General features: G+C 34.1%; 1 protein-coding gene across 1 annotated transcript in view; it reads right to left on the reverse strand.

Moving 5' to 3' along the window:
- The window catches only part of adam11 (ADAM metallopeptidase domain 11), a 56,456-nt gene that overhangs the window by 25,225 nt on the left and 18,734 nt on the right, over positions 1–12,497 (reverse strand). Inside the window, exons 7-8 of the mRNA XM_073827858.1 lie at positions 10,622–10,682; positions 6,158–6,264 (exon numbers count right to left, since the gene is read on the reverse strand). Coding sequence (XP_073683959.1) covers positions 6,158–6,264; positions 10,622–10,682 — 168 coding nt within the window. The remainder of the gene's footprint in view (positions 1–6,157; positions 6,265–10,621; positions 10,683–12,497) is intronic.

Raw genomic sequence — 12,497 nt, forward strand, 5'->3', positions numbered from 1 at the left:
TTCAGACACTTTCATGACAACTTTCAGTAACTGTCATGTCACACATTTATTTGTGTTGGTGGTATACATTATTAAAGTGACTCATGTCTGGAAGTACGTTTTTTGTATTTTGTATTTTTTGTATAAGTGGAACATTAATAAATTCTGTTGAAATGCCCATACCAAGCTGAATAGCAAAAGTGAACAATAGGATCAGTGATGAAACTCTGAGTTTTAAAAAAATCATTACAGAAATATGAGGCAAAACCCCATCCTATTTTTTTTTATATTTTATCAATAACAATATGCTCTTTCAAAAAAACAAGTTTTATGTTCACACCTGGTGTCATTCATGGGAAATATTGCTCTGAACATTGGTGTAAATGAGTTTTTTTTTTTTTTCATTTTTGGACCTTAATATCTCAACATCCATCAGACTCTATTGTCTGATATCAAAAGATGTGAAAGACATGGTACATATCAGACCATTTACCATGCATGATGCTTATACATTGAAAATTGAGGTTTCTATGGACATCTGAAAACCCTTAAAGTGATAGTTTCAAAAAAAGTAGAGGGCCAGCATTCAGGTGTAAATTCAGTAACAATGCTGTGAGTTGTAATTCATGCAGTTCTGAACTAGGACTCTTAGCCCAGAAAATTTCATGGACCTGGCACTAGTTCTGGAGATATTTCAGTCTGAACATGGTCACTCAGACTGTGATGCCAAAACGGGGTAAAAAAACAAACTTTTTTTTACAGATTTTTTGTGAAAAAAATACGCACAGTAGAGATCTGAAATTTTGTATATGATCTATTGGGCATATTACCCATCACATGGATTTTTTTTCAGACAAATCTGAGGAGGTCAGGTGGGGAACTTTTCCAAAATTTGATGATTCCAGCTGGAATGACCCTATTATTGTTGTACAGTGTGACAAAAATAACGTTAGATTGATGTGTGCATGCCCAGTAGTCAGAGCTATATCCCTTCTAGCCTAAACCGTGGCACCTGCAGCCATACGGATATGTCTGAAAAACTTTTTCCCTGTGAATATTTCTGTAATGAGTCATTTTTTTGAGTTGGTGCTTTCTTTTCAGTATATTGACCAGGGGTATAAAAAATGTGAACTGATTTGTCCAGACTGTTTTATCACTGACTAATGTGATATGGTTCATCAGTTTGTAAAACACTATCATAATATTGGCGGCCGTTGACACTTTTGAATCTGCTGTGCTGTTTTTCAGATGTATTCCAATGTTTACATACACTAGATGGATCTCTTTGACCATTTCTTTGCTTTTTGGCCATTTACATGTTTTAGAATAAAAAAAAAGTCTACAGACACCCTTGATTTGCTCAGGTATACTGATCGCTTAGTCTAGGGATGCACCGAAATGAAAAATCTTGGCCGAAGCATAACAAAATGAAACACTGGGCCAAAGGCCCAGTTCTGTTTTTTCCCCTAATGTATTTTGCCAATTTTTTTCATCATTGCATAAATTAAATAGCCAAATGTGCTTTTCACAGTTTTGTCTTGCTTTTCAAATAAAAAATCAATTACAAAACAACAATTTAAAAATATTTACTTAACACAGAACATTTTTAACATTCTAGTAGACATTATAGCCTACCAACAAAACGCAATTAAACTTATTTTACTTAGTAAAATAATTCTTATATTCTTTGGCCATTTTTAAAACCCCTTTCTTTAATCAGGTATGTGTTTTTTAATGTACAAATGAATGCAGCCTTGCTGAGCAGAAGAGACTTCTTTTAAAACATTTGAAAATATTACAGATCCCAATCTGAACAGCATGTGTGAATGTTATAATAAATGTTGTAATTATTGTTATCATTATTTTTGTCTCACTTTTTTTTTATTTTACAGAACAATAGTAAAATTACAATAACATTTATGAATGTTGATTTTTATTTTGGCGGAAACCGCAAGAAGACGTCAGTACTTTTTGTTGACAGGAGCAGATTTATGAATGATTCTCATCAAGCAGCGCAGATTTTAGTCACACTTTGGACTTTGAACCCTGGCTAACAATTTGGTGCAGCGCTGTCAGAATACACACAATTTGTGCGTGTATTAAAAAATATAATGTTCGGTAGTTTATTTACTAATGGTTGAAGGCCATTAGTGCGCACCTCTATTTGATCGCGTCACATCATTGTTCTGTATAATTTATTCGTATATAGCTTTTTTTGCTATTTTTGGCCAACTAGTTTAGTCTTAAGGGTATCTTAAGAGTATGTCTTAAAAAAGTGTGTTATGTAAATAATCAAGAAAATTAACACTCTCTAGGAGTTAAATTGAGGTAATTTTTTTCTTGACCATTTATTGCATAAAATCTCATTTCAGCACATTTAATTTTTAGATATGTTTTCTTAACTTTTCATTTTTCATTTTTAATATAAACATGTGAGATTTAGTCAGTCAAAACGTTACTGAGTTGTTTATATATGTTGAATAGAACATGTTTTAACGGATTTGTGAACACATTAAAGTTTAAAGATTTGTGGAGTAAAAATATAAAATTAGACTTTTGAAGTAAAATTAATTCTGGTAAACAGCTTAATGAACAGAGGTGAAACAGAGAGGGAAAGTACAGAAAATAAAAGCCCTTCATTAATTTGCAGCGTAACACAATGACCAGGTGGCATTTCCTGATGGGAACCCTTAAGAGGGTTTTTATGTGCAAGGTTAAAAATGTTCCCTTTTTAAGTGCGTTTTTCAAAAATGCACTTTACATGAACACTCTTAAGTGCTACTTAAGTCACTGTGTTAATGAAGTGTTAATGAAGTTCATTACTGTATAACCTCTTCATGGCCTAAAGCTTTTGGTGTAATTTAAAAAAATACTTGTCATTTGCTTAACCAAAGATTTTCTCCTAGTTAATTATCTACATCATTAAATATTATTTAAATGATCCTCAAAGTTACAATGATGACAGCAATGTAGCTCAGCACTGCAACTCTAGATTTTAAAAGAGGGAGAAGAGGTTATAAAATAAAAGTAAATTAAGGTTATTCTCTTTAATTTGGCCGTATTAGGTGGCTGCCTCTCTTCTAGAATAGATGAAAGGGAGCTGAGAAGTATTTAAAGGTAGTTTAAAATACACACAAATGGAACAATGGCAGTTAGAGACCACCTCAACCTTTAGAAAATTTTTAATTACTGTTTGTAAATGTTAAATACATGTGAAGAATGAAAGCTTGGATTTTTGCGGAGTAGGTGGAATTTTTACAATGAATTGTTTACTTTAATTAATGCAATATACTACTTTATTGTCAAAATATTGACTTTAATCTCATACTGCTGTAACTTTATTCTTGTAATTTTGACTTTATTCCCAAAAATGTCACTATTAATTAAATTGAGGTAATATACTACTTTATTTTCAAAATATTGACTTTAATTTTGCATTGCTATGACTTTATTTTTGCAATTTTGATTTAGTTCTCAAAATATTACGCCTTTAATCTCATATTGCTGACTTTGTTCTGGTAAATTTGACGTTATTCTTAAAATATAATGACTATAATATTTTATTGCTATAAATTTGTTCCTGGTTTTTTTTTTTTTTTTTTTTGTAATTATTCTCAAAATATTATGGCTTTAATCTCGTATTGATATGACTTTGTTCTTGTAATTTTGAATTTATTCTTGAAATATTACAACTTTAACCTTGCTTTAAATTTGTTCTTGTAATGTTGACCTAATAAATAGTCTTTGGAATATCCAATTGCTTATTCATGCAAGATTTTTCCTGATTTGATTTGTTCATGATAGTTGTTATTATTGTGTCCCTGGCCCCTAAAGACAGTGAGTTTTAAGAGTTTGTTGTCATAGGGTTATATTTTTAAAATAGAGTGAAGTGCCCCTAACTGTCTTCACCCACATTTTGACATTTATTCATCTGCATATTAATGAGGTTTTCAAATCTATGACGTGAACAATCTGTTCTAATATAGAGGAATTTCACAGCCCTTTCACACACTAGTCTCAGCCTCAGACGTCACACCCACTGACTGCCCACAGTCAGTTCGAGGGCCATCTTGTATAAAAAATTCTAAAACAGGGTCTCGAACTGAACCTATAATTGGCTGTATTTCAGAATTTGTCACTGCCAGATGGTTTTGTGCCTTTTTCTTTTTTCTCACCTGTATTTATTTGAGTAAACCCTAGTTCAGTCATGTTTGAGTTGTGTTTTGTTTTAGTGCTGGGGATGGTTGTAAATATGTCATCAGTAATTTCAGCATCATTCTCCCCCAAATTCATTTTAATCTATTTAGCGTTTTCAGACTTAGTGCAGTATAACAGCAGTCAGTGTCGAAATGTTTGTGATTACCAATCAAATCAGGGTTAAGTGTTCAAAGAGACCAAGCAGGAATTTTACTGCAGAAGTGAAAGCCATTTTCTAGTTCAATTCTAAGGGAGATAATTCTGCCACTTTGTGTTTTATCATAAAATCCTTTTCTAAGACCATTGAAATTACTGAAGGTCTACCAGGTAACATTCACAATATGCACACATTCAAACTTTATCTTTTACCATGCTGAAAACCACTTTATTAATGTCTTTGCTTGCTACATTCACAATTAGCAATTACATTATGTGAAGAATAATGTAAATTACATTCAAAACGTTTTTTATAGTAAACAGTTGGCAAAAAATATTGCTGGATTCAGCTTTCATGTTCAGTTGCTTACATCTAATCTCACATTATTAATCTATAATAAGTAAGTGTTCCTTAATTATTTACAATTTCAATTATGTATTTTCTTTCAGAAAAGACCAGGGTGTATGAAATTCATCTATTTTATTTTGAATTTGTCCTTGCCAGGTCTGTTCTAAAAATGGCACCAGCCAGTGAGACGAGTAATTCACCCAAAATTTCAAACCCAAGTGGTCCACTTTTGTTGTAAAAAATAACTTTAGAATTTTGTTCCACAATTGAAGCTCTATTCCAAAAAATGGTAAGAGATTAGGGGCTGTCATTCATTTTGAAGTGAGCTGTATTTGGATTTTACACCAAAACAAATGCTTTAGAAAAGTAACACTCAAAATCGAAACTGCAGCTTTGATAATTTTTTTTTTTTTTTTTCTGATATTTTTGTTTTTGCTAGTAGATGTTCTGAATGGCCGGTAACCTAAAAGAAATGGGTTACCAAATTTTGAGACTTTTGAGTGAAAAGGTCATTTTAAAAGATGCCTGTCATAGCATATACTGTTGAGTCAACAACTAATGCCACCGGATCGCTGTTATGTGAGCCGGATCAAACATTCATGTACTCAAGCCATAAATATATTTCCAGTATACCTCCTGCTGTTCAGCAAAAGACATCAAAATATCCTTATCCTTTATTAAACCCTTGTTCAGTTAGTTTACTTTTGGAGTAAAGGGAGCACGGCTAGTTATGAGTTAGCAAAATCCACTGGCACCATAGGATCCTAGGAAATTCATAGAAAACCGTTTCAGACAATTCAGTCTAATTTGGTAAACTGGTTCAAATAGTTTACAAAAACAACCAATTTAAAACAAACCGGACATCATTATTTCACCTTAAACATCACTATATTCACCTTAAACACCTAAACAGTGCTGAACTGCAATAGTAGGTCTATTTTTATAATGTTGAGCAGACCATGGATGCCCTATTTGTACAATGTCCAAATTCGAAAGCAGTGCAACCATTACTAATCTTTCATGTTCATATTATATTTTACTGCAATTTCTTATTGGAGAGTGGCCTTTTTCATTGTTTAATGAAACAAAAACAATCTTTTGTTGTTGTTTTTGCTGTTGTTGTGATACAGTACCATGAAAAAAAGAAATGTAAAGAAATTTAGATTTTTATTTAGTTTCCACAAGAAAACTGATTTTAACAGCAAATCTGCATATTAGAATGAATTCAATATCAGGTGGCTGCAGGAAATGTAGCTTCCACATGAATAAATTACATTTTAAAATAAAATACTGTTATTTTAAATTGTACTAATATTTCTCAGTTAGGAATTCTCTGGCCTTTTACAAAACCTTTGCCGTGGCTACCCCTTTGGCTGAAAACGATTTCTAGATGCCCTTTTCGGCAGCATGTTGTGCATGACTAATCTTCAAGTAAAAAAAGATAAATCAACTGATGTCAAAAATAAAAACTCTCACCTGTCTTTTTGCCCGTCTCAGCCCATCTGTGAGCTCCGGCTCGTTCGTCTCCATAGAAACGGGATAGTCACTGTTAATGTCAGAGTCACTGCTGTTCCTGGTGCTTCCTGGAAGAGAAGAAGCCATATACGGATGAAAACCATCCCGAACAAAAAGTTCCCACTCGTCAGCTTTCAGTGGATCGATGAAGATGTGTATTACTGAAAAATGATCCATGCAGAAAATCAATATGCACCAAACGGAGAAAGAAAGAGAGAGAGATCAGGAAGGATGTAAAAGCAGACAGGGTCTGAATGATGAAGAAAACCACTTGACTATAGATCATATAAGACAGAGACTGCATATGTCTTACTGTATTAATGGAATAGTTCACTCAAAAATTAAAGGGGTCATGACATAGATTTCTTTTATTACTTTAATGTCTTCCTTGAGGTTTACTTATAATGTTAATCAAGTTTTTTGCACAAAAAAAAACATTAATATGTGGAAAAAATATAAGTTTCAACCTTTATTCTAACCATCTGTCTAAATCAAACTGCTTAAAGAGGCGGGTCCTTTAAGCCTTGTTAGTAATCGGCTACTGTTATGATTGGCTAACATCATCTTATACGAAACAGTATTAATGCCCCGCCCCCTCACTATTGCATGCGGGTGTTTTGACAACATGACCAAAATAAAACGGTCATTTCCAGACAAAGCATTATGAAATAATTTACTTACAGTTTGTGATGCAGCTGCAGTCGAGTACCGCTTCATCTTTCAACATATCGTCACCTTAGAATTATAAGGTTCTATCTGCATTCTAAGCACTTTCAAGATATTGAGCTTCAAAGTTTATGCATTTCATAGACTTCTGTAAATAGAACCATATTTGAACCAAGGCCCAAAATGTACACATCTTACAAAAGAAACATCAAATAATGTAAATAAGTTAACACAGAATAAGAATATGTGAATAACTCAATTTTGACAAAAATGTCAGGTAGAACCTTATAATTCTAAGGTGACTATATGTTTCTTTTAAACTCTCAATGACACTGTGCCTCATTTACAAAACAACACACTCTGAAGTCTGAACAATTCTCTGACACGATCCGGGATGCCATTAAAAATAAACTATCCACTTGTTCCCTACGCTGGGATCCTTCTGATATCTTTACAAAGACGTAAACAAGTTGTTTAAACCAAATGCATCAATGCAAATGTTTTTTTTTTTTTTTTACTCCATTTGTCCAATTGATGACAGACTGAAGCACGTGCACTGTGTCAGAAAGCGAACGCACATATCCAGCATTGATTGTAATTTCTATTTGCATTTGACACGACGCAACGCGCATTCAAACTAGTGTCAGCCGTTAAAGGAATAGTTCGCTTTCAGAACAAAAATGTACAGATAATTTACTGTCATCCATTTCTTTCTTCAGTCATGAAGAAATAGTTTTTTGAGGAAAAAAATTCCGGAATGCTCTCCATATAGTGGACTTCAACGGTACCCGCGAGTTTGAACTTCCAAAATGCAGTTTAAATACAGCTCTAAACGATCCCAGCCGAGGAAGAAGGGTCTTATCTAGTGAAACCATCGGTTAATTTAGAACTCTGTGTATTTCGGTTCATGACAGTTAGGGTATGTTGAAAAACTCCTCCAACTCTCCTCCACTTCAAAATTGTCCTACATCGCTGTTTTACCTTTTTTTTGTAAAGGGTGTTTGAAGGGTGTACTTCTGCAGCAATGATTTGAATGATTTGAAGTTGGAGGAGATAATGGGAGTTTTTCGACAAACCCTAACTGTATTGATCCGGAATGTGCAGAGCATTTGAGGTTAAAAGGTATATTAATTGTAACTTTTTTTGTTAAAAAATTTTCATTTCACTAGATAAGACCCTTCTTCCTCAGCTGGGATCGTTCAGAGCTCTTTGAAGCTGTATTTAACCTGCATTTTGGAAGTTCAAACTCGCCAAAAGCAAATAGAAATTACGATCACTGATGGATATGTGCATTTGCTTTCTGACACAGTCCACGTACTTGAGTCTGTCATCAATTGGTCAAATGGAGTAAAAAAAAACATTTGTTTTGACGCATTTCGGTTTAAACAGCTTGTTCGCACCTTTGTAAAGATATCAAAAGGATCCCAGCATAGGGAACAAGTGGATAGTTTATTTTTAGCGACGTCCCGGATCGCGTCAGAGGATTGTGCAAGTTTCAGAGCATGTTGTTTTGTAAATGAGGCACAGTGTCGTGGAGAGTTCACAAAGAAAAATATGTTAAAAAGATGAAGCTGTACTTGATCTGACTGCAGCCGCATCACAAACTGTAAGTAAATTATTTCATAATGCTTTGTCTGGAAATGGCCGTTTTATTTTGGTCATGTTGTCAAAACACTCACATGCAATAGTGAGGGGGCAGGGCATTGATACTTCATACACGATGACATTAGCCAATCATAACAGTAGCCGATTACTAACAAGCCTTAAAGGACCCGCCCCTTAAAGCAGTTTGTTTTAGACAGAGAGTCAGAATGAAGGTTGAAAATGATATTTTTCCACATTTAAATTGTAACTTTTTTTTTTTTTTTTTAGAAAATAACCATTGTTTCGCAAGATAAGACCCTTCTGGGATCGTTTAGAGCCCTTTGAAGCTGCATTTAAACGGCATTTTGAAGTTTAAACCCACAGGCACCACTGAAGTCTACGGAGCCCCTTACGTCACCTGTAGAAGAAAAATAATTAATCCGTGGGGACGGTTTTGCAATTCGTTCCCTCAGTTTATAAACCGTACCCACGAATTCTTAAACTGTTCCCTCGGTTTAATAAATCGTGCCCACGGATTAACAAACCGTGCCCACGAATTTCCAATCCGCGCGCTCAGATTTTGTAAACCGTACCCTCGGATTTTGAATCCGTACCCACAAATTCATAATCCGTGCGCACGCTTTAGCAATCCGTTCCCACGGGTTTTAAACTGTATTTACGGATTTGTGGCCCCGCCAAATGCATTGTATTGCATTTATTAAACTTTATTTCTCATAGTAGGCTATATGAGACCATGGAACACTGACAAAACAGAGTTTTTAGCGTTTATTTTATATCAATAACTAACAGATTAGCTGCTAAAACACCACACCTGTGTTTTATCCCATTGGTTATTAATGTAAAATAAACGCTAAAAAGAAGAATGTTTTGTAAGTGCGGACCATGCATGGTACCAAAATAAAATAAGTGAAGAGCGCTGTTTTAACGGCTTTGCTTTATTTAATAATATTTTTCAAAATATAAAATTGCCTGAATAAAAAAAAAAAAAAAAGAGTTTTGGAGAGGAGAAGGTAGAAAGCAATACAAAACAAATAATGTACAGGTTATGTTGTCATTCCTTTGCTCTCAAACTAAATGCAATGTAATATATTTTATATTTAATAATTACATTAACAGTGAAGCATGCATCTAACTCTGAGTGAAAAGATTATCATAAAATCGCCAAAATGAGTCTACATGTTAAGAATGAACAAACACATTTGTGCACTCATTTATTTAGCCTATAAATTAAAATAATAATTACTATTTTAAGTATTATGACGTAAACAGCTTATATTTCTGTTTCTACTGATCGGGGGCCACAAATCCGTGAGTACAGTTTAAAACCCGTGGGAACGGATTGCTAAAGCGTGCGCACGGATTATGAATTTGTGGGTACGGATTCAAAATCCGAGGGTACGGTTTACAAAATCTGAGCGCACGGATTGGAAATTCGTGGGTACGGTTTGTTAATCCGTGGGCACGATTTATTAAACCGAGGGAACAGTTTAAGAATTCGTGAGTACGGTTTATAAACTGAGGGAACGAATTGCAAAACCGTCCCCACGGATTAATTATTTTTCTTCTACAGGTGACGTAAGGGGCTCCGTAGAAGTCCACTACATGGGGAAAAATCCTGAAATGTTTGCCACAAAAAAACATAACTTCTTTACGACTGAAGAAAGAAAGAGATGAACATCTTGGATGACAAGGGGGTGAGTAAATGATCTGTCTAATTTTGTTCTGGAAGTGAACTTCTCCTTTAAGCGACTAAATGTCAGTGGGCAGGGCCTATGGTGAGAACAAGACTATTCGTCGATGTGTTGCTTTGGAGGCAGTGTTTATGCAAACGACTATGCCTGAGTGACGTCACCCTGGCACCTCGGATCCAAATGAGCCATTTTTAGAGCTTGATTAAATAAATGCTTTGTTTATAATGAGGATGAGGTTTTAAGCTATGACACTTGCAAGATGTTTTATTGGTACAAATGCCTCTTATATGCCAAAAGACCAAGGCAAATTTGATTTCTCATGTCATGAGCCCTTTTCTTTTTTCAGTGGTATACAAGAAATTTGTCCAAGGTGAGCCAATATGTGAAATGTGGTGACTTCTTGAAAGACATATGATTTTAAAATGATATAATATTTATTGTGTGAGAGTAATCTGTGTCTTACCTGAGGAATGTGGCCTCAGCCGGATGTCTGCCATTCTGTACACAACATGAGTATTTGCATCCTGTGTGACAGAATAATGGAAGTTTTGTTAGTCTGACATAAAGTGCAGAAAGTGCATCACATGCAGTCATCTATGAAACGTTCATTAATATTGCATGCAGCATGTTTAAATTGACATTAGTCACATGACAGGTTATTCTAGTAAGATTTTAGAAAGCCACCATCGACAATCACTTGTGTTGTAACAGTGAAAAGAAAAAAGCTGCTGATGCTAAATGTAAACACAAACAGATTAAAGTTTTAGTTTAATTAAAGGTTTATTGAAGATATAGCGCCCCCTAGCATCAGAATTGTGTGAAATTTGAAATGTTTCCTCTTCTTTGCCATTTGAAAGTGAATTTTTGATATTGTGCTCACAGTAAATATTATAATTAGTCATTACAGGATACAACCAAAAACATAATTTGATTAAATTAATAAAAATGGCTAACTTTTTGTCATGCAAGCCAACTGTCTTGCGAATAAAACAAAGGTGCTAGGATGAGTTCAAAGAAGGTTCTTTATTATTATTTTTTTTAGCAGAAATGGAAAAGAACATGATCTTTCCATTTGGAATTTAGAGGAGGAGAAAATATTCTTCCCTTAGGATTCAGATACTAGCTCAAACATAAATTAGCTTTTTATAGTGCTACCTTGTGGATGATTTTCATCCAAATTTGTATTTAGTCTAATCTACATATATGGCAAATTTCCTAATAATCAGCCATTCAGAATTAAATATATTAGCTGATGGATTAGTATATGTCATATTTTAGTAGTACATGTTGTCTAGCATAGAAAATCCATGTAAACTTCACCATCCTTGCTCAAATAGTTACAGTGTTTTGGTTGTTGTCGTTGTGATGCACATTTAATGAAATGTGTCTTGAATTCTCAGAATGTCCTAGTGTCTATGTGTATCAAGTTTCATTAAATAAGGATTTATTCAAAAACAACAGGACTTTTTTCCAACTATACAATATACTTTTTCAGGCAGCCTGTACTGAAGACAGAGGTCATACAAAATATATTTCCACATTTAATGTACCAGGTGTTGTTTGATCAGCAATAATTTTTACATGTCTCTTCAGAATAACACCTTACACATTTTTTTCCCAAGAAGTTGTAGCCTTTTGAGAAAAGTAAGCCACGCCCTTAACTAGTCCTGGGAAAATCATGCTGAAAATCCATGCTGTAAGGCATGCCATTTAGTATACATATTTTGTATGAAAATTATGTTGATAATTGTGTGAATCTGCTAATTTCTGGCTAAATTGTATCCTGTTGTTGGGTAATGTTGTTTCCTTTCAGAAGAAACACTCGCTGATGTACTGGGATCTGCCATGTAAGGCTATTACACAACTATCCATTATTAATCTCCCATCTACCCAGACAGAGAGAGAGAGACACTTTACATGTGGCTTTGAATACTTTATGAAAATGACCCATTTAAGAGAAGTGAAAGAGGAGTGGAGAGAGAGTAAAGAAGAAACAGATTACAAATACAGATGATAAAAAAAAAACATCTGAAAAAAAGATACTAAAATCAATGGAAGGGAAAGTAAATACCTCTGCAGTTTATCATCTGAACAACCGTATGTCGAGTCTCAATAAGTCTAAAGCAATTCCATTCATCCAAATAGAAGACAATGAATTAATTCATCTTCAACTATGCTTAAAATAAACTAAGTTACTTTTGCAGCAGCTCTGTTTGTCTGAGTTTGAATTTTTTTCAATAAATTTTCAATGTCTGAAATAAGGTCTGTGGTTAACACAAGCTCTCACAAGTTTCATGTTTTAATCAATTGCATAAAATACATCCGCATGTTAAAATACA

Source organism: Garra rufa, chromosome 22, assembly GCF_049309525.1.
Source record: "Garra rufa chromosome 22, GarRuf1.0, whole genome shotgun sequence".
Classification (NCBI taxonomy): Eukaryota; Metazoa; Chordata; class Actinopteri; order Cypriniformes; family Cyprinidae; genus Garra; species Garra rufa.